Here is a 24,388-nt window from a genome sequence, read left to right on the forward strand (position 1 = left end):
TGAGATAAAATAATGGAAGTAAAGTAATTCAGAGAGTCCTTTATAAAGTTATTTGTTACTCTTAAAATAGATATGGAAAAATCTAATTACTTAAACATATTATCTTTCCTGAAGCAGGTGGGCAGGAGGATGGGAGGAGGATGAGAAATTATAGGGAAAGATGGTGGCACAGAAGTAAAAAAGAGGGATTCTGTATTCCGGATTAAAAAAAAAATTTTTTTTTGTAACAGGAATAAAAAAAATGTAGAGAAGTCCTACACATTTTATGCTGTTTATTCTTTTTGCCATTTTTTAAAACCATGCCCTTTGAATGCTTAACACAGAAATGTTTTTAGCAATGTCAGCAGCAAATTAAAAGCATTAGTATGGCCACTGGCAATATGTGCAGTAAAGAGCACTGTTCTTAACCATAAGTAGCATCTGCATTAACAGCTTTGGCAGACACCTTGGTACACAACCCACTTCAACTTCCATTCCATTGCCCCCCTCCAAACTACAGCTTCTCTGCAGCAATTCCTGCAGAGCAGAATCAACACCTTTAAGGATATATATATATATTTGTCTTTCCTGCACACACCTTATGCAAGACAGGCTTTCCATCTGCTCTTTGTATTTCAAGGTTATAACACCTTTCTGCTAAAGCCACTGTGAGAAGCTTTGGGTGCTTCACAGCATCACAGGAGACTGGGAGCTACTGATACAGACACTTCCACCTCTCAAGGCTTGGTGCTGTTTCTAACTACAGCAAGGGGAAGAAAAGAAAACAACAGCAACTAAGCACAGGTGTTCCCTTCAGTAGGCTGCTGGAACAGGATGACAGAGGTTTACCAGCAGTAAGTATGTTCAGCCTATTACAGGAGCTAATGGAGAGAAGAGATCTTCTCAAGTCACCTGTAGCTGGAAGCAGATTATGTGCCAGCCAGCTATCCTCTGACCTGGCCACTGCCTGCCCACTAACACCATGAGGGGAAAAGACAGATACTGAGGGGAAGGGAAAAAAAACAAAATGAAAGTGTGTGTGGGGTTGTTTATTTGTTTGTTTGGGGTTTTTGTGTGTTTTCTGGTGTGTTTGTTTGGTTTTTTGTTTGTTTTCTTGGTTCCGTTTTTGTTTGTTTCCTTTTCACAAACAAAAACCAATTTGCTTCCACAGAGTACTTTAAGGGCTAAAATCAAAAGAAAATACTTCTACTGAAGGAATATTGCCTTGACAAAGTTTTGCCTTCACTAGTTGTGAAGTAAATTAAAACGTAAGCAACAAATCTAAAAAAAAAATTATTAAAATCCCTTCATTTGGCCTTCAAGTAAAGCCATCACACCTTTTATCATAGCTTTCCAATTCCTTACCATTCCAATACATTTTCTTAAGATACTCCAGATACTGAAGTCATTTCTGGAAAACATTGGAGATGGCAAGCTTGTTCTGTGGGAAGGAACAGAAAAGAAAGAAATAATAATTGCTTTCCATTACTAACCATGACTGAAAAATCAAAATACTCTTTTTTGAAACTAGCAGTTTTCTAATGTTTAAATTAAAAGCCAAGGGTGAATGGCAGTGATACCTTCAAGCATTTCAGCTGTTTTACCTGCACAGAAGCCTGGATTTCTCTAAAATCTTCATAACAACTCCCTTGGTTTTGTTTGAGAGCAATGGAAGAAAATTTTACATCAGTTATCAGGACAACACTTTCACAATGGCACTGTTAAGATATTTTCTTCCATCTTAGTGAAAGAAGAGAAGTTCTTTCCAAATAGGTGCACAGGTATGTTAAGTATGTCTGGAGAGATCTGAATATTTACCAGCAGGATTGTTGGTTTGGTTTTTTTGCTAGTTACTAGTATACTGAAAATGAAGACCCATGACATTTATTACCCATGTTAAAATCAGACCCCAGGAACAATATGAAAAGCAGCATTGGTAAAGAACAAGAAATCCCAGCAGTCTGTTCTGCAGGAAACTGACATATCCTGAAGCAAATCTTAAAATCTATCTTCTAGACCAACATTTAGGCTCTGTATTACAGCCTGTACTGCTCAGCTTTGTGAGAAATCAGGGAAAGATTTTGTTCAGTTTTCTTACTGGTACTGATCAGTTCAACTATTAATCCAATTTACCTTGAAAGGCACAAATATAGGTCAAAGCCCTTTGGCTACAACAACACTAAAATTCATGTTTGGATCATGAACCTATTACCAATGAGGAAAATTCTCAATAGATAAGAAATACCTATAGCTCACTCACATTGCATTAACTCTTTGAGTTTCAAAATTTAGTAAACTGTCTAAATTATCATGTTGCCTTCCTAATGAAGTTCTTTTCTCCCCTTAAAGTAAATGAATGGGTATAATTTTTAAAGCGTGTGAACAGGCTGTAGCTTCCTAGTTCACCACACTTCTGAAAACAAAACCACATTCCCCTAACAAAGAGAAAAAATAATTAAAAAAACACTGCCCAGACTAAGTTACTTTCAGTAGCCCTACTTTCTGTGTTACTCCCCCATACTTATATGCTGCTGAAAAACCTCTTGGGATTTGCAGAAAGTAAAAAACAAAAAGTAGTCCTGAAAATAAAACAAGGCCCATCCAATCAGAACTCATCATGGTACCAAATTAAGTTTTGCTTGCAAGCAGCTAAGACTCTAACACTGACTTACTTTACTCAGCTCCCATGCAGGGGATTAGTGAGTAGGAGGATTTATTTTAATTGACCCACATGTTATCACTCCCTATTCTGATTTTTCACTGATACAAAAATGTTTTGTGAAGCAGATCATCTTGAATAATATGAAGTATAAATTACTTCTGAGTATGTTGTGATACAAATGTCCAGGAGAGGACAGTGTCCACCAAGTATTCAGTCTTCATTTGTAGTATTCACTTATTTTTCCTGTGTATTCTTTAATGAAGGCAGTTATCAGGGCAGGTTTTTGTGTTGAAGTAAGCACTTCTGCCTGTAAAATACACTCATGTGGCTTGAATTTTGATGAAGTATGTGCCAGGATTGGTTTCCTTACACATTGAAACTTGTATTTCCATTAATCTGTCCCTCCATTCCATTTGTTTAATTACTTGAAAGTTGGCATTCATTTTCAGCCATTCATCCATAGATCATCTAAACCCGATATGGGAGTCTGTTTTTTTCTCCATGTAACACACACATACTGAAGAAACTAAACTGTCTTAAGCCATTCAAGAAAGATCCGATGGACAAGTAAGGACATGTGAAAAGATGAGAGGCAGCCAAGACTTGAGGCCTACTAACCCTGACACACTTCCTGATTAAGGGAAATGTCTATGAATGCAAAAATTTCCTCCCAGATGTCAACTTTAGAAACAACTCAGGAAGTTAATTTTAGCTTTAAGTGACAATAACATCTGCTGGAATTTATGTGCAGTAGAATAGATACGATGCATTTAAAATAATTAAAAACAGTTGTTTGAAGCATTATCTATAGCAGATCAGCTACCACAGGCATCTTGTGTGGAAAATCTATGGTGTGAAAAAGGCACATTTAGTTTGCTCTTCATGTAAACCTGATCAGATAGCATCCTGGCTCCCAAAAAGCCAAACACAAACGTATTATCATGCTGAAAGGCCTCCAATGGAGGGATCAAAGGGAAAGCTGCCTGCAAAACCTCAGCATAAGAGGCAAACAGCAGTAATAAACAGATGTTAAGTGTTGGCAGGTATTCCAGAACATGTCTGTGCAAGGGTTTTTGTTTGTTTTAAAATTGTTTAGTATATTTTAGTTTGGTTTGGTTTGTGTTTTTTTAAGTTTGTCTCAGTTTAAAATTCCTGTCTCAAAAACAGTGATTTGAATGTTCCCAGATTTAATGTACCATTCTCTTATCTCTCAAATCCTCTCCCAAAAAGTTTTTAAATAGTAAGTTCACTCTCAAATCAACCTAAATTACAGGAAGTCACATCACCCACATTCTTCCAAACACTCCATGAGCAATCAGTAGGATACAAACTACATTTAAAAATCAGAATAAGACAGTAGGTTACAAGTAGCGCTGGCTTCACCTATCTGTACATGCACATCCACACATCTAGTTCCTTGGAACCAATGAATATTTTCCTGCATCTCCAAAACTAAAACAGCCCCATCAAAAGCCAACCTTTCCCTGCAAAACCCTCACCATTCAAGGCAGGCAGTTTAGAAGTCATCTCTTCTAGATGAAGATAGGAAATGGTCTTATTTATAGTGACTGCTAAAGAGTGTTAGGCACTCTCATGTACAACCCAAATGCAACTTCAGATCCTCTGTTTATCTGAGGAGCTACAGGAAGGTATCAAGTTTTTATGTGAAAGAAATTAAAATCTGGTCTGTTCTCTAAGTGACTTGTTTCCAAGTATTTAACACGAATGGAAGGTACATGAAAAAGTTAAAAGCAAGCCCCAAAGTATAAGAATGGAATTAAATGCTATCAATACATTTTGACCTCCTCCATCAAGAAACCAGTTTCTACTCTGAGAAATACACAGGTAGCATCACAGACAGTGCTCATTTGACCACATGCCCTCTAAGGAACACAAAAAAACCACAAGCTGGACCAGCAGCTCCAGGTAGGGAACACAGTTCTGAAGTTTGGCAAACAGACCCTGTTACCAGGCCAAACCTCACAGACACCAAGAGCCTCAGAAACACAGCTAGAAACACCACACAACTCCCATCCCCTGGGAAGATTCTCCTGGAGGCAAAATTTAAATTGGCTGAGCTCTGGGGAGAAACAGTTGGCATCAATATATTTGCAGGCAAACCCCAGTGTATCTGCAAGGTGCTAGTATCTTAACCTAGAATGCACTATATAGCCACTTAATTACATAAAATATGACCACACATTGTTTTTCTCTATGAAAAATGGATGTTTCCATTTTTCTTTATCTGTAAATTATTAGCCAGCCAATTTATACACTCAGTTTACTCCAAAATCCTACATTCTCTTTATTACTAAAAGACATACAACTCAGAAATAACTTATGCAGGGGTAGGTTTTTATGAGTCTTTATTTCCCTTTATAAAACCAGCAGATATTCAATGCTGCTCCAGCCACCTGCTCCTTCCAGTTATGACAGCATAGTGTAGCATTACATAAACTTGCTAAGTTATTACTCTTTTATGGTAAATAGAATATCAGTTCCTGTTAAAAACTCTCTAAAACAATGCTTGTCAACATGCAGCATCATTTTCACGTTGACCACAAACTGCCTCCTTCTTCTCTCTGTTTCCAAGGCAGTGAATGCAACTCAGATGCTCACTTTCACCTGGTGCTTATCCTCATCCCTCAACTTCCTGCTCCAACTAGGAAAGGCACTTGGCCAAGACCAGGAATATCACATTGCTAGCAGTATAAAAGTGCAGAGCAGCATGCTTAGTCAGCTGCTTTATGTTATCTTCCCAAAGCAACCTGTTACTCCACCCAAGCCCTCATTTGCTTTAGTCTTTGCCTGGTATGGGAGGGATATATATACAGAGGTTGAACCTTGACACATCAGGTCTCTGACATTACCACATACTTCAACAGTCACTGCAATTTAACTATTTAGCTACCAAGTATGAAAGCATAACTCGCTTCTGCAAAATTAAATATCAGCTTCCTGATTTTAGAGAAACCTGGTGTTCCTGTCATCATTCTGTACATTCAAAACACTTCTCAAGCAGTCTTTCTGAAACATGCTGAAGTCTGGCTCGATCTGTAGCACAAACATTATATTGCCCCTTCACTGAAACTTGAGAATAGTGGTGTCTATTACATCTCATTAACTCCAGACCTATTGTCCTCCTTTATCAGCAAGGAAACAAACAAAAATGGATCATTTGACAACACAAAATAAGCACATAAAACATAGATGAGACTTTTAGAATAAGATTCCCTTTCTTCACATCTGAGTTGCTTATGCCAGGCTAGTAATATTTTTCATTCATTCCTGATACCAATAGAAGGATCAAGTGACTGGAAATTAAGAGGCAATAGGAGGAATAGGTCATTAAAAATATATGAAGGAATTAAAATCTACATAGATTTCAATAAGATCTATTTAAAAACACGTGCGTCCATTTTTACATAGCACATCATATTTTATTTTTACTAATTCAGATTTGACTGCCAAAAAGGAAAATGCAAAGGAATACACTAGCCTTAGAAAAATATTCTTTATAAAATCATAGCACAACTAACTACTGGTCAACCACTCCTAGCAAAGTTATTAAAATTTTCACAGGCCATTTCAGAGGTCAGTTTCAGAGATTCTTGTGGTCTTTTACTCTCCATTAAAGCATAATAGAATACTTTAAGAATGGGTAACATCCTACCTGTGTTTTTTGATTCCATTAGACAGCGACTCCCCACTGCCACAAACCTTTTCTTCAGACATGCTTGAAGTTATTGTATCTTTCGAATCCATGCTGTCTCCTAATGAGTAGGCTGCTGTTGTTTCAAACCCACTTAATGATTTTTCAGACTCTGAATCTGCAAAAGAACAGGTGCATGTTAACAAATCTACTGCCTCTGCTAGACTTCAGTCACTAACAGATCTTCCCTCTTTGTACAAAACTGAAACCTAAGTAGGCTACTGTGTCCTGATGACAGCATCCATTTGGTAAGTAACTAGTACTGCCACAGACAGCTGCAGCTCTGCATCTAGATACAGGCTAAAGATGCAAAAAAAAGCATGAACACAATCAACAAAAAAATCTTATCAAATAGAGCCAAAATCTGATTTTCACTAAACTAAAACTACTTTAACTTGCTCAGGACAAGTAATAGTGTATTACCTCACTAAATACCAGTTACCTCAACATTCAAATATTGACTTTTCCTATGTAAGATTTCAGTTTGGTCTAATTTCTTAGACACTCTGCTGTTCAGAAACCTTCACTTCCCAACTTACTGAACCAGTATCAAAGGACAGGAGGTATCATAGACAGTGGATTACATTAGCCACGTAAGTCCCAGCAAAGTCTAAATGATAAGCTCACCAATCAATAAGATAAACTTTGTACTGTGGAAGGGTAGGTTAATAGAACAAGCCACATTACACATAAAACTTAAAAAAAAAACAAAAACAAAAACAACCCCAAACCAAAACATCAACAACACCAACACTACCTTATTTCCAACCAGTGTCCTGGTCAGGCAGTGCTTGATCAGCTCTTGAGAAAAGATAGTTTTGCCCCAAATCAAAGTAAAACTATTCCTGGCAAAAGGCTGTATTTTGGTTTCATGTTTTTCTTTCAAACTTGGCAAGGCTGCAAAAGGATTATTCCATTGCAAGTTCCGGGAAGCAAGGGAACAGCTCAAGACAAGTAAAGATATACCAGTTCCCATATGGAAAATCATTTAGCAGAAAACAGGTACAACACTGAATGGTAGAAAGCTTAATGCAAGCCTCACCACTTCTGAAAAAGCAAACCCAAACTGTAGTAGACACCACTCCTGCTTATATACTTATACTTCTTTCATCATATGCTACTGCTCTTGGCTGCAAATATGCAGAGAAATAATTAAAGATTAATCATTCTCTTACACCCTGACTCTAATTCAAAACTAGTAATCAAAACCTGCTGAGGTACCAGTTCATCCAAAAGAATATCTCAGTCACAGCTGCCCATTGCCAGGTGCTTTCTTGTTTTCTCCTAAAACCCAGTGCCAGTAGCTTCTCCAAAACATGTGAATTATTTGTTGCTTTGGTGAAGGAGACAGTGACTAGAGGTCTTTCCACTATGTTCAGGTTACAGAAGGTCAAGAACAGTACAAAATCCCAACGAATGGATGGGCTGTGCCACAATGTCTCAATCCTCTCCAGTGAGAGGAGGTCATAAGAGCATAGAGGAGACCTTTCCTTTCATTAAAAACACCCATCCCTATCCTTGTCAAGACAGCATTGAAATTAAGCCAGTTGCTAGGGAATGGGAAGAACTGCCAGCTGGTGCTGAGGATATGTTAAAAAAGTGGACTGGCACTCCAGAGCATTTTCTCACAACTTTCCTCAAATTTGTCAGTCTAGCTCTGTGCCAAATTGTGATATAACACATCAAAGCAGTAGTTTGGTGGGTAGTGTATAGAACAAGTAGGATAAGGAGAAGCATTTTTACTTGGGGACAACTCTGTTACATAAAATACTGATTGCTCCAGAGATCACAAGCTCAGGTAGTTAGCAGAACACCATTGGGTATCCAGACACCTCAGAGGAAGAGACACTCTCAAAGTCTAACACAGATTGGGCCTCAGCATGCTGACCACATGACAAGCCATAAATCCCTTCAAGGTAAGCAGGAGAGACATGCTTAAAACTGTGCCAACAGTTATCATGACAAAAAGAAGTGTGAAGCAAACTTGGTAACATAAAGCAAAGAGTCTTGCCTCCTCTAAGACTCCTTTATTCTGTATCATCAGGGACTGTCTTGTTTTCAGACAAGAGTCAGAAGATGCACTTTGAGTTTCTGCAATAGACCTAGGACTCTAGAACCAGAAAGGGAAGAACTGGCAAGCTTAACCAGAACTGCTGAACACTCTCTTGATATCCTTCTCAGTATAACAAGGATTTTTAAACACCACACGTTATCAGTTCTCCTAATGCTGCCCTTACAGTGCTGAGAGACAGTTCTGCTGGACTGAGGTCAACACCTGCAAACCTTCCTATAGCTGTAGGCACTAACCAGCCAGCCTTCTCCAGGGCATGTGCCTTACTTATTACAACAAGAGCATACCATACAATAAAGAGCAGTAGAAGAAGGAAACCAGGCATTGTTGTGAGAAATTGCTCTCAAGACATCTCTCCAATTTTCCTGAAAAACAGTTCTCATTGAGAAAGTACAACTACTGCAGCTCCTGCCACCAAAAATCTCAATGTCCAGTCCCTAAACATCAGCTCCCTCCTTTGACCCAACAAGCTTAACAAACCTTGAGAGGTTTTCTCAGTGTCAGAGTGAACAGGCCTGGTATTGTACTGTGAGCACAGATCAACAGGCAACTCAAGCTGAGCTTTTCCCAGTGTACTTGCAGCTAACTCTTTTCTGAATTAAGATTTGCATACTCCCCCGTCACTGCAAAAAAAAGATTTATATTCACAAGTTTTTACAGAGCAGCTGTCAAACAGATGACTAGGAGAAAAGGAGCTTTTTTTTTCCGATGAACTTAAGGGGTGTGGGCCGAGGAGGGGGGAGATGGAATAAGAGAAGCCAAAAATTTAAAATTATTTTTGAGGCAAGACCAGGCTGACTAGGAAGCTCTCCAACTCATGAAACCTGAAGTGTCAGAGTAACAGTGAAAACACCAGCTACATTTTGCAAGAGTGGGAGAGCAAGGTAAAACAGCAGAAACACTGACAAACTTTAATTAAGGAAAGTTCATCTCCTTTTGCAACAACTGGTATGCCTTCAGTTCCAGATAGAAAAGTATGGCCAATATGGATGTGGTTAATAAATATAACTGAGAATGTCAGTGTTTAAGCACTGACAAGGTTGCGTTAGAATTCTGACAAGGTGTTCCCCAGCCCTCTCAGAGATACTTGAGTTCATTCTTTTAACTCTGTGCAAGGCATGAAGTCTGCTGGCAGCAGTGTTCTTGTATAGGTTGTGGAGTATTTTTTTAATTAATTCAGGGAAGGCTACATGACAAACTACCCTAAACATAGAAGGAAGGGCAATATGTTTCTATGTTTTTGTACAAATTTTACTTTTAAGCGAGCTGGCAACTGGAAACAAACTAGGATGTAAGCAGAGCAACAGAACTAATATACTAATTTCTGTAACATTTAGAAGCATTATTTATAAACAGAGCACACATTAGTAGTATGTAACAGTTAAAATGTACTAAGACAAGTTAGCTTTAGTATAATCTTTAGTAATTCCTGTAGGTAAATAACTGCTTTTACAGCAAGATTGCATTAATGAAAAAAACCCCAATACCTTTCTCAACACAGACAAAAGCTATGTTTGACAAAAAACCCCAGCTCTGAGGTAAAACCTGTTAAAGAGAAAAATCAGGACACTTCTATGCTCCTCCCTAATTAGGTGTGCAATATGCATATAATCAAGGAATCCTATCTGCAAGGAAAAATCAAGAACCTTCACCCTTTAATTCTTTACCTGCCTAGCTATTTTCAGCATTGTGGATAGACTCTGCGTTTGTATTCCATTTTCATATGCTCCCTTAGGTCAGTATACATAATCAAAGCTAGTAACTTCTCCAGCTCTCCTACAAGATCCCATTGGTCATACTAAATTTTTCTACTTGTTTAGTGCTTCTTCTCTTCCCCAATACTCCCTCCCTCCCTCCCCCCCTCCCAGCTTTAAACATAGAAGAGTCTGACACATCTTAAGCATTCAATCCTGAAACCGAGATCTGCTCCAGCACTGCCTGTGCTATCAAGTTTAATCACACATTTCCACCACTCCTATGACGAGGGGATCAGCGCACCAGGAAGCAGTGTTACCCGACCTATTGCTATCAGAGTTCAGATTAATAATACCCTTAACATTACTGTTCTTAACACTGGATACCAGGCTTTGGTAACACAAATAACTCCCATTTCCTGTAGATTCTTCCTTTCATGTTCAGGGTATTTATTAATCCTGTTGCAGGGATTTAGGAGTTCCCACAGCAGTCAGAAAGCATTGCTGGAAGTGTATCACTTCAAAATAAAAAGAGGAAAGACTTCAGCAAATAAACTGCTACTTCAGTAAGCAATCTTACCACCTTACAGACATTCCAGATATTTCCATAATTGTGCCTGCAATTTCTACAGAGAGAGCTACACAACACAGACTTAGCAGTGTCCAGCTTAGTCAACACCAATGCTAGCAGGTAGCATGGCTCAATCATAGAATCATAGAATTGGCTGGGTTGGAAGGGACCTCAGAGATCATCAAGTCCAACCCTTGATCCACTACTGCTGCAGTTACCAGACCATGGCACTGAGTGCCACATCCAGTCTCTTTTTAAATATCTCCAGGGATGAAGAATCCACTACTTCCCTGGGCAGCCCATTCCAATGCTTGATCACCCTCTCAGTAAAGAAATTCTTTCTAATGTCCAACCTAAACCTCCCCTGGCACAACTTGAGACCATGCCCTCTTGTCTTGCTGAGAGCTGCCTGGGAAAAGAGACCAACCCCTACCTGGCTACACCCTCCTTTCAGGGACTTGTAGAGAGTGAATCGGAGCAGATATGTCAGTCAAACAGATGATGCTTTTACACTTAAACTAGGCACATTTCTGGTGATGTTCTCTTCAGATTAGCTCTGCTCTCCTACAACAGACTGAGTGTCCAACAGCAACAGGACTGTATCTTCTCTTTCAGCTTCACTGAGGAGTCTGTTTCATGCAACCAGACTGCTCTACAATGTGATTCAGAGCATGGTAAAAGGGGACAAGGAGCTGCTGCTCTGAACATATCCTTTCTCTGTTTGAAAAGTCTTGGATGGCTCTGAATTGACACAGCTAGTGATACTTCTGTTGAGAGTAAACAAGCATAAGTAAACATGCAGGCAATAATCTTTTAAACAACAAACCAAAAAGCAATAGTGGCTTCTTCTTTCAACTTGTCAGTTCAAAGCTAACAGTTCCCTAGCTCAAAGTGCAAGTCTAGTTATGCAACACTCTCACTTCTAAACTCACTCCTACAGTGGAGATTTAAAAATTCAGGCAACTGTAGCTAGAAAATGATGGTATCCTAACAGAAGAAAGACTCCTGAAGTAGTGACATTTTTCCACTGACAGACATTTTAACTTGTTATATCACCCTGTTAAAATACATTTGTGTTTGCTCAATCTCCTATACAGCTTTGGAAGATAAATCATGAATATGTCTATTTATCCAAAATCAATATCATTTATTAAAAGACTAACAGATTGCAAATCAGGTTTAGCAGAAAGCTTTGAAGTCCTATTGGTTGAGATTTCTGGAGATAGGAATTTTTAGCCTCTAACAATCAGGTCTAGGCACTGCTCTCTGTTGTGAAGATATTTCTGACCATATCTGCTGTCTCAGTAGCCCCCCAAAAAACCAACTCACATTTCCAAACTCTGAGCCAGTGCCATATATGCCTGACTCCTCTGGTCTCACTGAGACAAGAAGCTTTCTCATTGAGACTCTACAAACAGTGGCAGAAAAGCAAGAGTATTAGAAAGTATTACCAGGATGCCAGTGATTAGCAAAAAAACCCCACAGCCCATGCATCCAGAAAAATGTCATTTCCCTTTCTCTAGCAGGCCAACCTGCTCCCCTCTCCTACCCCACCCCCCAAAAAAGAGTGCCTCTTCTCCCCCCTACAGACCTTCAGAGACAGAGAAGGCTCTGATCACTGCAAAACACTGACTAGGGGGAACCTAGAGAAGAGAATCTATAGCAACTCTGATGAAGCTGACAGACAGTCAAGAAAGTGAGTCTGGTCTGGAAAATTATTTAAATTGCAATCAAGATGAATTATGTCAAGTAGCTCCTCATGAAGATGAGAGAATTGACATCTGTGTCTTATAGATGTGTGTATATATATATATATATACATATACATATACCTATACACATATATACATATATATGGTCAATAAATTTCAAGTTACACAAATTGACTTGATATGATTTGTTTGCAGATTCAAATAACAAAACCACAACCCCTGTCCACTACAGAGGAGGCTTTGGACATTATACTTCAAGAAGATTTAGAGACTGGGTCAGTTATGAGATGCATAGACTAACAGGTCTTTAAATCTGAATATTCTCTCATATACACAAAGTAAGACTGACTGCAGAGACACATTCCAGCACCCTCAGATAAATAGCTACTCTCTGCATTTTTCCAGCCAGCAAAAAGAGCCTGAGGCCTTTCAGCAGCATGGTTCTTTTGGTGCTGGTCGATGACCCCGTTTCTAGGGTTCCTCGATCTCTTCTCCTTGAAGGATTGATAAATTTGCTTCTGTGCCAAGAAGCAAAGTGTGCTGTGAATTTGCTGTGTTCCTGTGCTAGTGCTATACTTGAGCACAGACTCCACTTTACTGGTTTTTATTCTCTGCTTAAGTTGCACACTGCAGAAGCCCTATAAAGGAGTCTGGGAACAGAACTCTACTTGTCTGTCAGAAGCATGATACAGTTCAGCTCCCAGGAAAAATTAACCTCATACTTGAAGTATTCCATCACAACCTAATTATCTGCTACAGTTAGACTATGTTCACCCTCAAGCTTTTCCAGGTCCTTCATAACAGTAGACAACTGTGTGCTGCAGGATGACCCAGTCAGAGCTATTACTGAGCTGCACTACACACAACCTCTCTATACAAATGTACTCTGTGATCATCTTACACAGTTCAGATTTTTCTAGAAATCACTATGTGCACGTACAGCACATGAATATATGGAAGATACTAAAGTGAAGAGCAGACAGGGAAATAGAGGGTATTTCAGAAATGCATGCAGGATTTTGATTCATCCTTTTCTTCTACCTGTGACACTTGAGGTGTGCAAAACTGAAATAGAACAAGTCTTGCTTAACCCCATTATCCTTTCAAACTAGGGATTTTTATGGACCAATTTTATCAACAAAGCAAAAGAAAAAAGCAAACTAAAAGGAAAAAATCCTACACCACCATGGAGAAAGCAATTCAGAAGGCTCTCAGATGCAGTTACACCTAAAATAGGAGCCTCAAGTTCTTCTATTTAATAAAAGGACATAGACAGCCAGGCATTCAGACCTCTGATGACTGTCCTGTATTTCTGTAGCTTCGTCGTGCTACGGTGAAACAATAAATCCTGTAGGTGAACTTGGGCAAATTTTTAGAGGCCCCACTGATGAAACACAGAAAGCATTCTCCTAAGATTAGTTTCACATTAGAAAGGCAGAGATTTCACTTAAAGTGAGGCTGTTGCCAACCCCACACTCTCTCCCCCCCCCCATCCACCACACACTCACATTCTGGACACCATTGCTTACCTGAAACAGCATCATAGAACTGCTCTTCACTGATGATGCTGAGAGGTGGAGATCCCTTAACCAGAGATTGCTCTAGTTCATGGTGTTCAGTAGCTAGTGTCTCTAATGCTTCTGACAAGATCTTGTTTTTCTCCTGCTCATGCTCCAGTTTCAAATTCCTCACCTATAAGTAGACACATGTATGAATAAAATCTCATCTCTCCAAAGAATGTGTGGCTGGAAACTGTTCAGAAAATAGACCCAAATAAATAACTGGCAAACAGCTGGAACTGAAGTCACGTGGATTATTAATTATATTACTGTATTTTTGTGATGACAAAAAGGTTGCTTCTCAGCTTTTTCAACTATTTGAGAAATCTGACAAATGAGATCTGACAGTAGAGATCACAATTCCACAAATGAGTAACTCTGCCTTAAAAATGAGGGGACATATTTACATCTCTGCTTGAGTGACCTTAACTATGCAGTTAGCGGTTGGTTTCTACGCATGCCAAGCTCCTTGTACTAGTCTGCCCTAATTCAGGCCAAGCAGCATCATCTAAATTGAATTACAGAGCAAATGAGAATGCCAGCTGCAAAAAACTGCAACTGAACTATAAGCTGAAAACATTTAACCCTGAGGATTAAATAAGAAAGCAAAAAAAGAAAATTCTTCTAATTATTCAATTCAACATTGATACAGCAGCCCTCCTTCCCCATTCCCAGAGCAGTCTGCAGAGGAGCCAGAAGATGACCAAAAAAAGCAGCCCAGCCACCAGATGGTGGACTTTTTTTTTTTTTTTTTTTTTGAGCCTACACATGCAATTGGCTCCAGAAAGGATGATGTTATCCAAGTTTTGAGACCAGGACTAGTAATGAGACACCAACATGTCCTTCCGATTCTCTCTCTCTCTTTTTTTTTTTTTTTTTCCTGCTGGTGCTTTCCCACCTCCTCTTTCTGCAAGGTTGGGGAGAGAGCTGTAGCTGTAGGCTTAGGGAAGGCCTCTTTCTCCCAGGTCAGAAAGGCTTCAGTGTACTACTCCTTCTCCAGTTCCTAAAACACTGACTTTTCCTTTCTCCCTTCCAGTCCCTTTTTAAATGCATCCCCAACCCCTGCCTTGTCCTATATCCTGCTCTCAAAGGTCACTTTGTAAGGTTAATTTCCCCTCTACCGAGAACATGCAAGGACACAACAAGTGGTCTCTTGTAACAGTTACAGGGACAATTTACACACACTCCTAAGGAACTTACACATATATCAACATTGTGATTTTGAATTTAAGAACTGTTTGAGCATCCTATCTGGTTACATTTTATAATAAAGACTTAATTTGGAGACTTCAGCCCCCTCAGTTAACACAACCACTCAGGAAGTGGATTCAGAGTCCAGCACAACTGAGGGGTGAAAATTTAAAGGTAAAAAAAAAAAAAAAAAAAAAAAAAAAAAAAAAAAAAAAAAAAGATATTAAAGCAGATTTGCCACTTCCCAGAGAAAACCTTCAATGCTGGCATTAACATACCCTCCAGAGAGTTACAGAAGAAATTTTCACCCCCTCAGCTGAGCCAAAAATACTAAATCAGCTGGTTTGGCTGCCAGGCTCTCAAAGTAAAGGGGCAATCCAATTAAATGATAATTAAGAGCATAAAATTGGGTTGCTAACTGAAAGCAATAAAACAAGTAATGACTTACTCTCAAATAGTTTTACCCTGAACAAAATGATAAAGTCTGGACAAGTTACTGTCACTTTCATTTAAAGCTCACTGACATTACCAGTGAAGCCAATTACTGCAATGTTTCATACGAATCAGACATCCTACTGCAAAAGATCTGTTACAAAGTAGGGTTTTTCAGGGGCTTACATATTGTATGCTAACAAATAGTTAAGGAACTCCTCATTTAGAGAAACAACATCAGTATCTATCTGTTGAGAGTGGGAAGCAGGAAGACTGCAAGAACAGGAAAATAAAACCAGTTACTAAAATGGTATTTGCAATTTTTTTGCACTATTGAATTAATGCCTTTATGTGCCAATGATCTGAGTGATCCAAATCTTTATGTAAAACTTAAGTTTTGATGTTGTTTATCAGCAAACTGACAGAAAAAGCAAATAGATCTAACAAAACACAGATGAGCTTCTGTTTTACATCTTCTGAAAGCACATTAGTGTGATTAAACAAGCAACAACAGACACAGGATTAAGACAATACATCTCTCCCCCCAAAAGTCTTCTGTTGCCATCAGAGAGAGATTCAGAATGGCATAGGGTGTACTAGAAAGAAGTTCCCTTTTTGGAAAATGAATAGCTAGCTTTACAGTAAGGTTCACTTTTCTGTGTACTTCCAAGCTTCTTAGCTACCAAACAGTAATACAGCAACTACACACTGCTAGTAGGTAATGAAGAGAAAAAAAAGCCCAAAACCCTTTTTGTCTGTTACATAAACAGCACAGCAGTAGCCAGAAGCCAAGGAAAAAAGAAAACGTATTTGTTGCTCGTAACCATTGGGATGTTGGTTCATATGTGAATAAACTGGTTTTAAAGCAACCTTAATTCAAACCTTGGGGGCTGGAAATAAAGGTCCAACATACTTCTGACAACAGTACAGAGCCTGAGGGTGGACACAGACATTCAGAGAGGCTGTAGAGGTTTGTAGAGCCACCTTTCAGCTAATACTTAAGTTTACACTAGCAGCTCTTTGAAGGTAGAGGTCTAGAAATCCTGTCTGTACTAATACTATGTGCTTAAGAAACAAAACAGTTCTACAGTGTCAAAGTGAGAACTAAACAAATAATAAATGATTCTACTATGCCTGATTTCACCTGCTGCTGATTTCATGCCTGCTGCTGTAGAAAAGTAATGCTTGCAGAGATAGAACTAGTACAATTTTTGTGTGCTCTACTTAAAAAAAATACAGGTATCACTGGAGAAATAACCTCATTTGAAATAAGCCTACAGTTTAATTTTTATTCTTTAAACACAAAGCAGTTTAAAACAATACCACTATTTTGCTGCCTTGACTAGATAAAACTCCCAAAGCTTCTTTGCAGTAATTTGGGCTTTTTTTTCCCCCACAACCACACACTCCATTCTTCCAAGACTGGCAAGAAATATGCAGGCAGACTGGCACTATTTTCAAATCATAAATTTATTGACCAATACAATTGACCAGCTGAGTGACAGGCTTTCCCCAAAATGTAACAAGTAGATTGCTGTTATGCATAACTTTGCCATACTCTAATTTTTCATTCAAAAGACTTGGCCACCAATTAAGTTCTGGGGTGAATAATACCATCTTCCTGAGACTCCATCACCAGTTTTGGAGATGACACTTCAGCTTTATCCCTTTTCTCAAGTTTTTTCTTCCCTGGCCTTTCTTCATTGTCCCAACACACAAAAAAACCCAACTGAAGCATTATAGAAAGAGTGCCCAGAGTAGCTTTAAAAATTCTTACTATAAAAAATTCTTTAGGATCTAGGTATAAAACTGGAAGATGAACATAAAACAACAGCAAAGAACACCCACTTCCAGAAATGCCTTTTAGTCTCTTAAACTGACCAGCATTTTTCAAGGGAATGTAATCTGATTTTGTGAAGCTGCATTAGCTGAGTACCACACTATTTGACACAGTGACAAATACTTTTATACAGTAGCAAGTGTCATGCTGAAATGATGCAGGCATGCAGCTATGGAAATCTAGTCTGAGCACACCCAGGAAAACACTGAAGAGACATTTTATTGAAAGCCTGCAAAAGGCAGAAGTTGTGATACAGCACAGTTTCTGTACCTTCAGCAGTGGTGGTCTGAGCTGAGGAAGGGACAGATGGCAGTTCACAGTGTAATGTGATTCATCTCCTTGTCCTCCAGCTATGGAAGAGCTGTCATCTTTTGACCCCTGCAGCTGGTACTCACGATGCCAGTGCCACCATCAGCATTATAAGCTCTCCCCAGAGCTGCACAGGGACAGCAGCCCAGAGACCTCCAGCAAGTCTGGCATGAGGCCAGCTGAGTCCCCAGTGTCCCACAGATCAGACTTCTTACCTTCACCTTATCAGGGCCTATCCTGCACAAGAACATCTGCAGTTATCAATAAAGCTGAGCTTGTGTTGGCACTGTTAGGCAATGACAGCTAAAATCAGCCTTGCTTTTGTCTATAAAGAGTACTATTTAGTAAACTTCATATTTATAATTGCTGAAGACTATCTAGCTTTGTCTCACAGAAGTAAACAACCATTCAGACATTAACCCTACAGCTATAGACATGGCTGTAATCTGTTACCCTGACAGAGCCACCAAGACTTCAGTATCTACATCAGTGCAACACCTAAGAAAAAAATAAAAGTATTTCTCCAGCTGAAGAGGTTTGATATCCAAGTTGTGGTAACTGTTTTCATTTCTGGTTTAAATGAATGGGAATTTGCTTCCAACAGCTTACCATAAATGAGTCCTGCAAGCTGTAAGCACTAAACTTTGAATTTTAGCAATGAAACTGAGTATTTATCATCAGTCAAACCTCTAATTATATTTTATAAACAAAGCATCAAGCTATTTGCAGACGCTTCTATTGTCTCTCATTGCTATTAAAAATCCTGCTAAGCACAAGAGCAGTGTAAATAGGTTACTGCCTATACGTAGCAGAAAGTTCATGTGCCTATTTCAAAATATCAAAAAGCTTATCTGTGTGTAACAAACAGCAGTCCCATTCCTTTCTGCATCCTCAGCTTCCACGAGGCAGGTGGGCACCAAACCACTAGGGCTTGGTGTTGTTTTTTTTTTTTACTTTTTTAAAGACTCAAGTCATGAGCTATATCGGCACAGCCTGTAACCAAGCATTCTCTGTCCATCCTGAAGACATCTCAGTACAAAACACAAAATACTTGCTTTGTTTTGTGCTGGATGAATTTAATTTAAACTAATGCTCAACAACAGAGGCACTTTTGTGGGGTAGGAAAAGGTCATACCACTGTATGCCCAGATAATAAATTATCATCTCAGCAACATGCCACTGCAGCTGCAAGTAGATCCTGGAAACAACACATACTAAGCAACAGAACAACTACAGACACCTCAACAATTCATAGGGCTACCTGCCTTTAAGTTAAGAACAGTAAATTAAAAGACTGACCTTAGCTCTAAGTTCTCCTGGACAAAGAGAAAGAGAAAAGACAGACTCCACAACACGTCAATTTGAGATGAATTTTACTTCCAAAAGTACTCAACTTCAGTGTCAGGAGCAAGAATGCCCTAAATATGCAGATTTTTGAATTGTGTAGGAAGGAAGAGCTACCTCTTTCACATAGCAGCCACCAGGGGATCTGAAGCCAAGACTCTGCTGGAGTGCCAGCACACCATGTACCAATCCTCCTCTTCCTCACTAAGCAGAGTGCAGGAAAGCAGCAATCTGTGACACTGCCTCACCAATGTCTCCGACTGCTCAGAACCAGGGTTTTGCTTTTCAGAATGCATGGTTTTGTCCAACTGCCATTCCATCCTCCCAGAAAAATGTCACCACTGATGGGGCATTTGCCACGAAACACAGACACAAGGTGCAAGTTTTCAGCAGCAAGCTAAAGGCTAATCTAACACCTGGTTGGAAATTAACATTTAACCAGAGAACTAGGGAAATGCTGCTGTAGTAGAACTGACAGTTTTCTGTGGATATCTCCTGACATTAAGAAATGTAACCCTGCTTTCTGTAATGAAGTAAATGCCAATCAAACCCACCATTTTTTTCACACTACATCTATTTATATGAGCCTGATAGTTTTCAGGGTCAGCAACTCCGGAAGGACATACTATCCTGAAAGGCAGAACCTACTAAAGCTCTGTGTTGTAACACATTACACTGTGGAGAATTACTCACAGGAAGCACTGGGAATCCAAAGAGAGGATTCTTTCTCTTCTGTGGTCTTCGTCCCAGATGAAAACCCCTACTGAAAAAAGCTCAAGATACCACTGCAAATCACAACCTCAGTGCAGACAAGTTTGGTATGTACACTGTTTGTCTGGTCTCACAGACTTGCTCACATAGCTGCAGTTTTGCTGTTAGTACAATACAGTCCCTATTGCCAGTGCCTCCTCACATGAGCCAGTTCTTTGTGATGACCAGTTTAAACTAGTGTTGAGTAAATCTGTTATTCTTTTACATTTAATGTAGAATGAGAACTGCAGAGATTTGAGAAGAGTCAGGTCTGCTTCCATGTCTTGAGCAAAACCTCCCTTCTAAATTCAGCATGGAAGAAATGTTAAGATTTTCAGTGTCTTTTCCAAGGCATATTTGTTTAGAAATGGAACAGTTCTATATATATTTTTTAGATAAATTTGAAACACACCACTCTAGCTGTAATTCTACAGGCTATGCTTCTATTAAAAGTACTTTTAGATTTTCTGCTACCTAAAGGAGGACGAAAATTGCTGATTAAGCTGCTGCTGAAGTGAAAACTGAAACCAGTTGCTCTCACATAGAGTTCTCATATTTTTAAACACTTCAATAGAGGAAGTTTTCCAGAAAGAAAAATATTTAAAAGGCTTGATTTTTACCTCTATTCATGAGACTTAACTCCCACTAAGCACACATTATAATATGATATGAATATGTATAATCCTGCTTTTCTCCTCATCCTCCTCCCCTTCTGCCTATAAAAAACAGGAACTGTTTTTATTTCAGTACACTTTGCAAGCAGTCCTTAGGTATCTGAAGTGCCAGAGAAAGGAACGAGTGCTTTATGAATACTCCTATGGCATACCATAAAACTGCATGTGTGTCAGCTGACATTAGAGCAAAACTAAAGCATTTCCAAACAGATTTAGTTTCATGAACATATCACAAGATTCCTAAAGCATGTACGTATTTTATAAAAATCTTTCAGAATTCTTATCTGTTTACACATAGGCCTGTGCACAGAGTCCCCTCCTCTGGCTCACCAATCCCAGTAACCATCAGTCATAAGGAACTTGTGACAAACATTTGTTATCTTAACACATTTAGGCCTAATATTATAACTCTTCACTTACTAGAATAAATTAGCTCCTGTGAACTCTATCAGAGCCTTGGCTCACTCCAGGGTACAAAGGACTGATCTTAAGAAGTCATGCTTTACTTCAGCCATTGCTTCTTTCTTAGGCTCTCTGTCTCTCTCTGTGCTATTAGCTTACTATTTACCCAGCTTCAGGGATCTATCAGATCTCAAGTTAAAAATAGAATAGTTAGGTAGCATTGCAACTGCTACTGCAACTACTGAAATGCAAAACAAGATGTGATCAGTTAATCAAGGAGGAAAGCTGAGCTCACTGATGATAGGTAAAGGGTTACTTACTGTATCACAAGACAGCATCAGTCTTCATCTAAGAAGTCTGGCCAACTGAGCCCACAACTACAGCATCAGAGAACAAGATCTTACTGAGAACATCCAATTCAAAAGAGAAAACAACTCAGAAGGTTAACATTTTGTTTTCTTTCAGATCTATATACAGGAAAAGCATCACCAATAAAGTTCTTTTTTGTACAAAGGTTGGAAGACCCACATACACACAAGCAAACTCCATACATACCAATTGGAAGTCCTGGTAATCTAGTCATTTAAATCCCAGATCAAAGCATATAGAAGAAATTGAAGACATTGTAAATCAGGTCATAAGACTCTGCCTCAATCATTCCCCAGATGAACATAAGGATTTATTGTTAGTTAACTATGAACATTCACCTCAAAAGTTCAAGAGGAGGAGTTTCACAGGGCTGATTTGGAAAGGCCATATTTCATTTCGCTAAGTACAGAGTTACAGTATTACCTTATATTTGATTTATCAAAATAATAAAATTCTACTAATGAAGAATCAGATATGTTCAAATTTAGATACAGTAGAACCACTGCTAAAAGCAAGAGCCAAGCTATTATTCACACAGAAGAAACTCAGAATTTGGCAGGATCATGTCAACACAGACATCAAGGCAGCAAGAGAACTGTTACTGAAGACAAGATCTGGCAATGCTGAGAGCAGGCAGCACCCTTCTTCAAATTATAAAGCTCTATTATAAAAATTCAAGAATGCCTGGATTAACAGTTTCTGAAACATCCACAGGCCAGGGACTAAGTTTGCCTTCCACCTTTGCCTCAGAAGATACTGACAATTCCTTCTCAATAGGGACCTTGCTGCCTGCTGCCTTCCTCCTCCTCTCCAGTGTCCACATTTGACTATATCAAAGTTTGTTTACTCAGGGGCTGATAAAGCACCACAGTTTTAATCAGCAGAGAATGTTGCAGTTTTGAGCCAAGACCCATCTGGAAGCACGAGAACAAACTGAAAAAACTTGATTTCTGATTTCAGATTAGACGGATGGTTTTGGCTTAAAAGATCATGTTTTAAGCTTTTATGTCAGAATAACTGCTTCTTCAAAGCAATTCTGCACTGGTCAAGACTTTAGATTCTTTTCTGGTTTGTTTCTAAAGGGAGATTTAATACCAATTGCAAGTCTTCCTCTCAAAAAACATTTGGGTCTTATTACATTTTACTTAGATGACCTAACTGTAAACTGATAAATCTCATGAAGTCTAGGTTAGGTCTGAGAACTGCAGAAATTGCCAGTTTCCAGAGTGCATTCTGTCCCCACTTGTGTTCCAGTATTACAATAATGATTAGTCAAATACCACGAGTTCAAACAAAAAGCCTTCTGATTTTGTCATTTTCTTTTAAGTATTGTTTCTATTCCAAGTAAAGCTGAAATTAAATATGGCTGCTATTCACATTTGCCAATATCTTATGCCAAAACAAGCTGGGACGGAATGACATCTGCAGTAAGGTACATGTTTGAGAAGGTCCTTTAAAGTTGCAGAGATACAAGCTTACCAGAAAAATAACAAACAAACCCAACACACCCCAAAGTTATTTCTCTGCCCTAATGAGATGAAGCATCTATTTCCTCAGAGGCATATGACCCAAGTAACCTTACTCAAACTGAGGGTATAATTCGAGCCAATACATTACATTGATACCAAAAGAACTCTTAACAGTACATTGCTGCATGTTTGCAGATCTGGTAGGGACACTTTTTGCATCTTTTCCTTTTGGGAGACTCTGTCTGGACATCTTTGAAGTCTTCTAGACTTCTGGTCTGCCAGCCCAGACTTTAAGATGTAAGTGTTCTGAAGAACGCAAACAGGAAGCATTTTTATTTTAAGGACAGTTTTGAAAATAGATCTTAAGGCAGTTTTGATGTAGCTACTTCCCTTAAGTTTATTTTTCAGTATACACTACTGATTGCTTTTATCAACCCCTTTGTATTAGCTCCCCTACACTTCTTCCCAGTTGGATCACAGTGAATGCATGTATTAATGTTCTCTCTTTTGAAGCAACTGTCATGGTTTTGCTATGTTTTTTTTGGCTCTTATTGGCTTACTAGTGCTGCTACACAACTGGACCCATTGTTGACTCTGAGTAAAACCAGCTTCCTATTAAAAAGTTAACACTTCTGAAGCTGGTTGTCTGTTCTACAGGCTCTGCACTGAGAAACTTGTTAATTATTTATGAAGAATAACTGGCAATTTTTTAAAAAAAGCAATTCCAAAGCAAACATGCATGCTGTATAGCTCTTCTGCTTTTATTAAAAACTTTAACATCTTATTTGCTGGTTTTTATTTCAGTTTGGATTATAAACAATTGAGATAAAATTTGAAAAAGTTAACTCCTATGTAGATGGTAAGTTTCACAAAACATTGCTGGAGTTCTGATCTCCAAATGGAATCCAGCTTTGAAAGGATTTTCATTTGCTATAGCTCAGACCAGGCTCTTCTCAGCTTTCCAGTATGAAAGAATCACCCTTCATAGACAGACAACAATTGCAAAAATCCCACTTCTGCTTCAGATTTTAGATGAGCTTGCAGCATTAGTAAGTTTGCCTCCTGTAAGGGATGATTTTTCCCTGAGACACTGTTTTGTTCTAACATCTAATCAGGCAACAGCCAGCAGACATTAGCTGGGCCCTGGGTAGGCTGATAAAACATTTCCTGAAATTAGAGTTTGTCCCACAGAAGCTCACGCAGCAGTTAGGGCATTCAGGAAACTATGCTTTGGGCTACAGAAATCCAAATGCAAGTTCACAGCCTTAGAACAAATAAGCAAAAAGACATTTACTTACCAAAAATTAAATATGAAATACTGCTTTCCAGATCTTATTTTTGTTAGGAATTACTGCTAGAGTCTAAAACTGCTACAACTATCCCAAAATATGGTATCTACTGATATTATTAAAGAAGACACTATAAAGAACCAAGATTGCCATGCAGAACAACTAGATCACCCAAAAAATCCACTCAGTGTAACAGCTCTTCACTCCTTGAGAATGAGCTCAAACACTTTCGTCTGTCTGGTGGCAAGTTTTCCTCTGGTTTGTTTTTTTTTCACCTTCTCAGTTGAAAGAATTCAGTGTGTTACTCATTGCTACTCAGGTCCTTTTGTGTACAAAGTAACTAAAAATACATCAAGTAG

General features: G+C 38.8%; 1 protein-coding gene across 4 annotated transcripts in view; it reads right to left on the reverse strand.

Annotated features, from left to right (window-relative positions):
- The window catches only part of OSBPL1A (oxysterol binding protein like 1A), a 74,982-nt gene that overhangs the window by 14,569 nt on the left and 36,025 nt on the right, over positions 1–24,388 (reverse strand). For 3 of the 4 annotated variants that reach the window (XM_030444802.1, XM_008497585.2, XM_030444803.1), the window contains 3 exons: positions 13,931–14,093; positions 6,315–6,471; positions 1,345–1,420 (listed from right to left, as the gene is read on the reverse strand). In XM_030444802.1, coding sequence (XP_030300662.1) covers positions 1,345–1,420; positions 6,315–6,471; positions 13,931–14,093 — 396 coding nt within the window. The remainder of the gene's footprint in view (positions 1–1,344; positions 1,421–6,314; positions 6,472–13,930; positions 14,094–24,388) is intronic. The other variant, XM_030444804.1, reaches the window with a different exon arrangement.

The sequence above is a fragment of the Calypte anna genome, chromosome 2 (assembly GCF_003957555.1).
Source record: "Calypte anna isolate BGI_N300 chromosome 2, bCalAnn1_v1.p, whole genome shotgun sequence".
NCBI classification, from domain to species: Eukaryota; Metazoa; Chordata; class Aves; order Apodiformes; family Trochilidae; genus Calypte; species Calypte anna.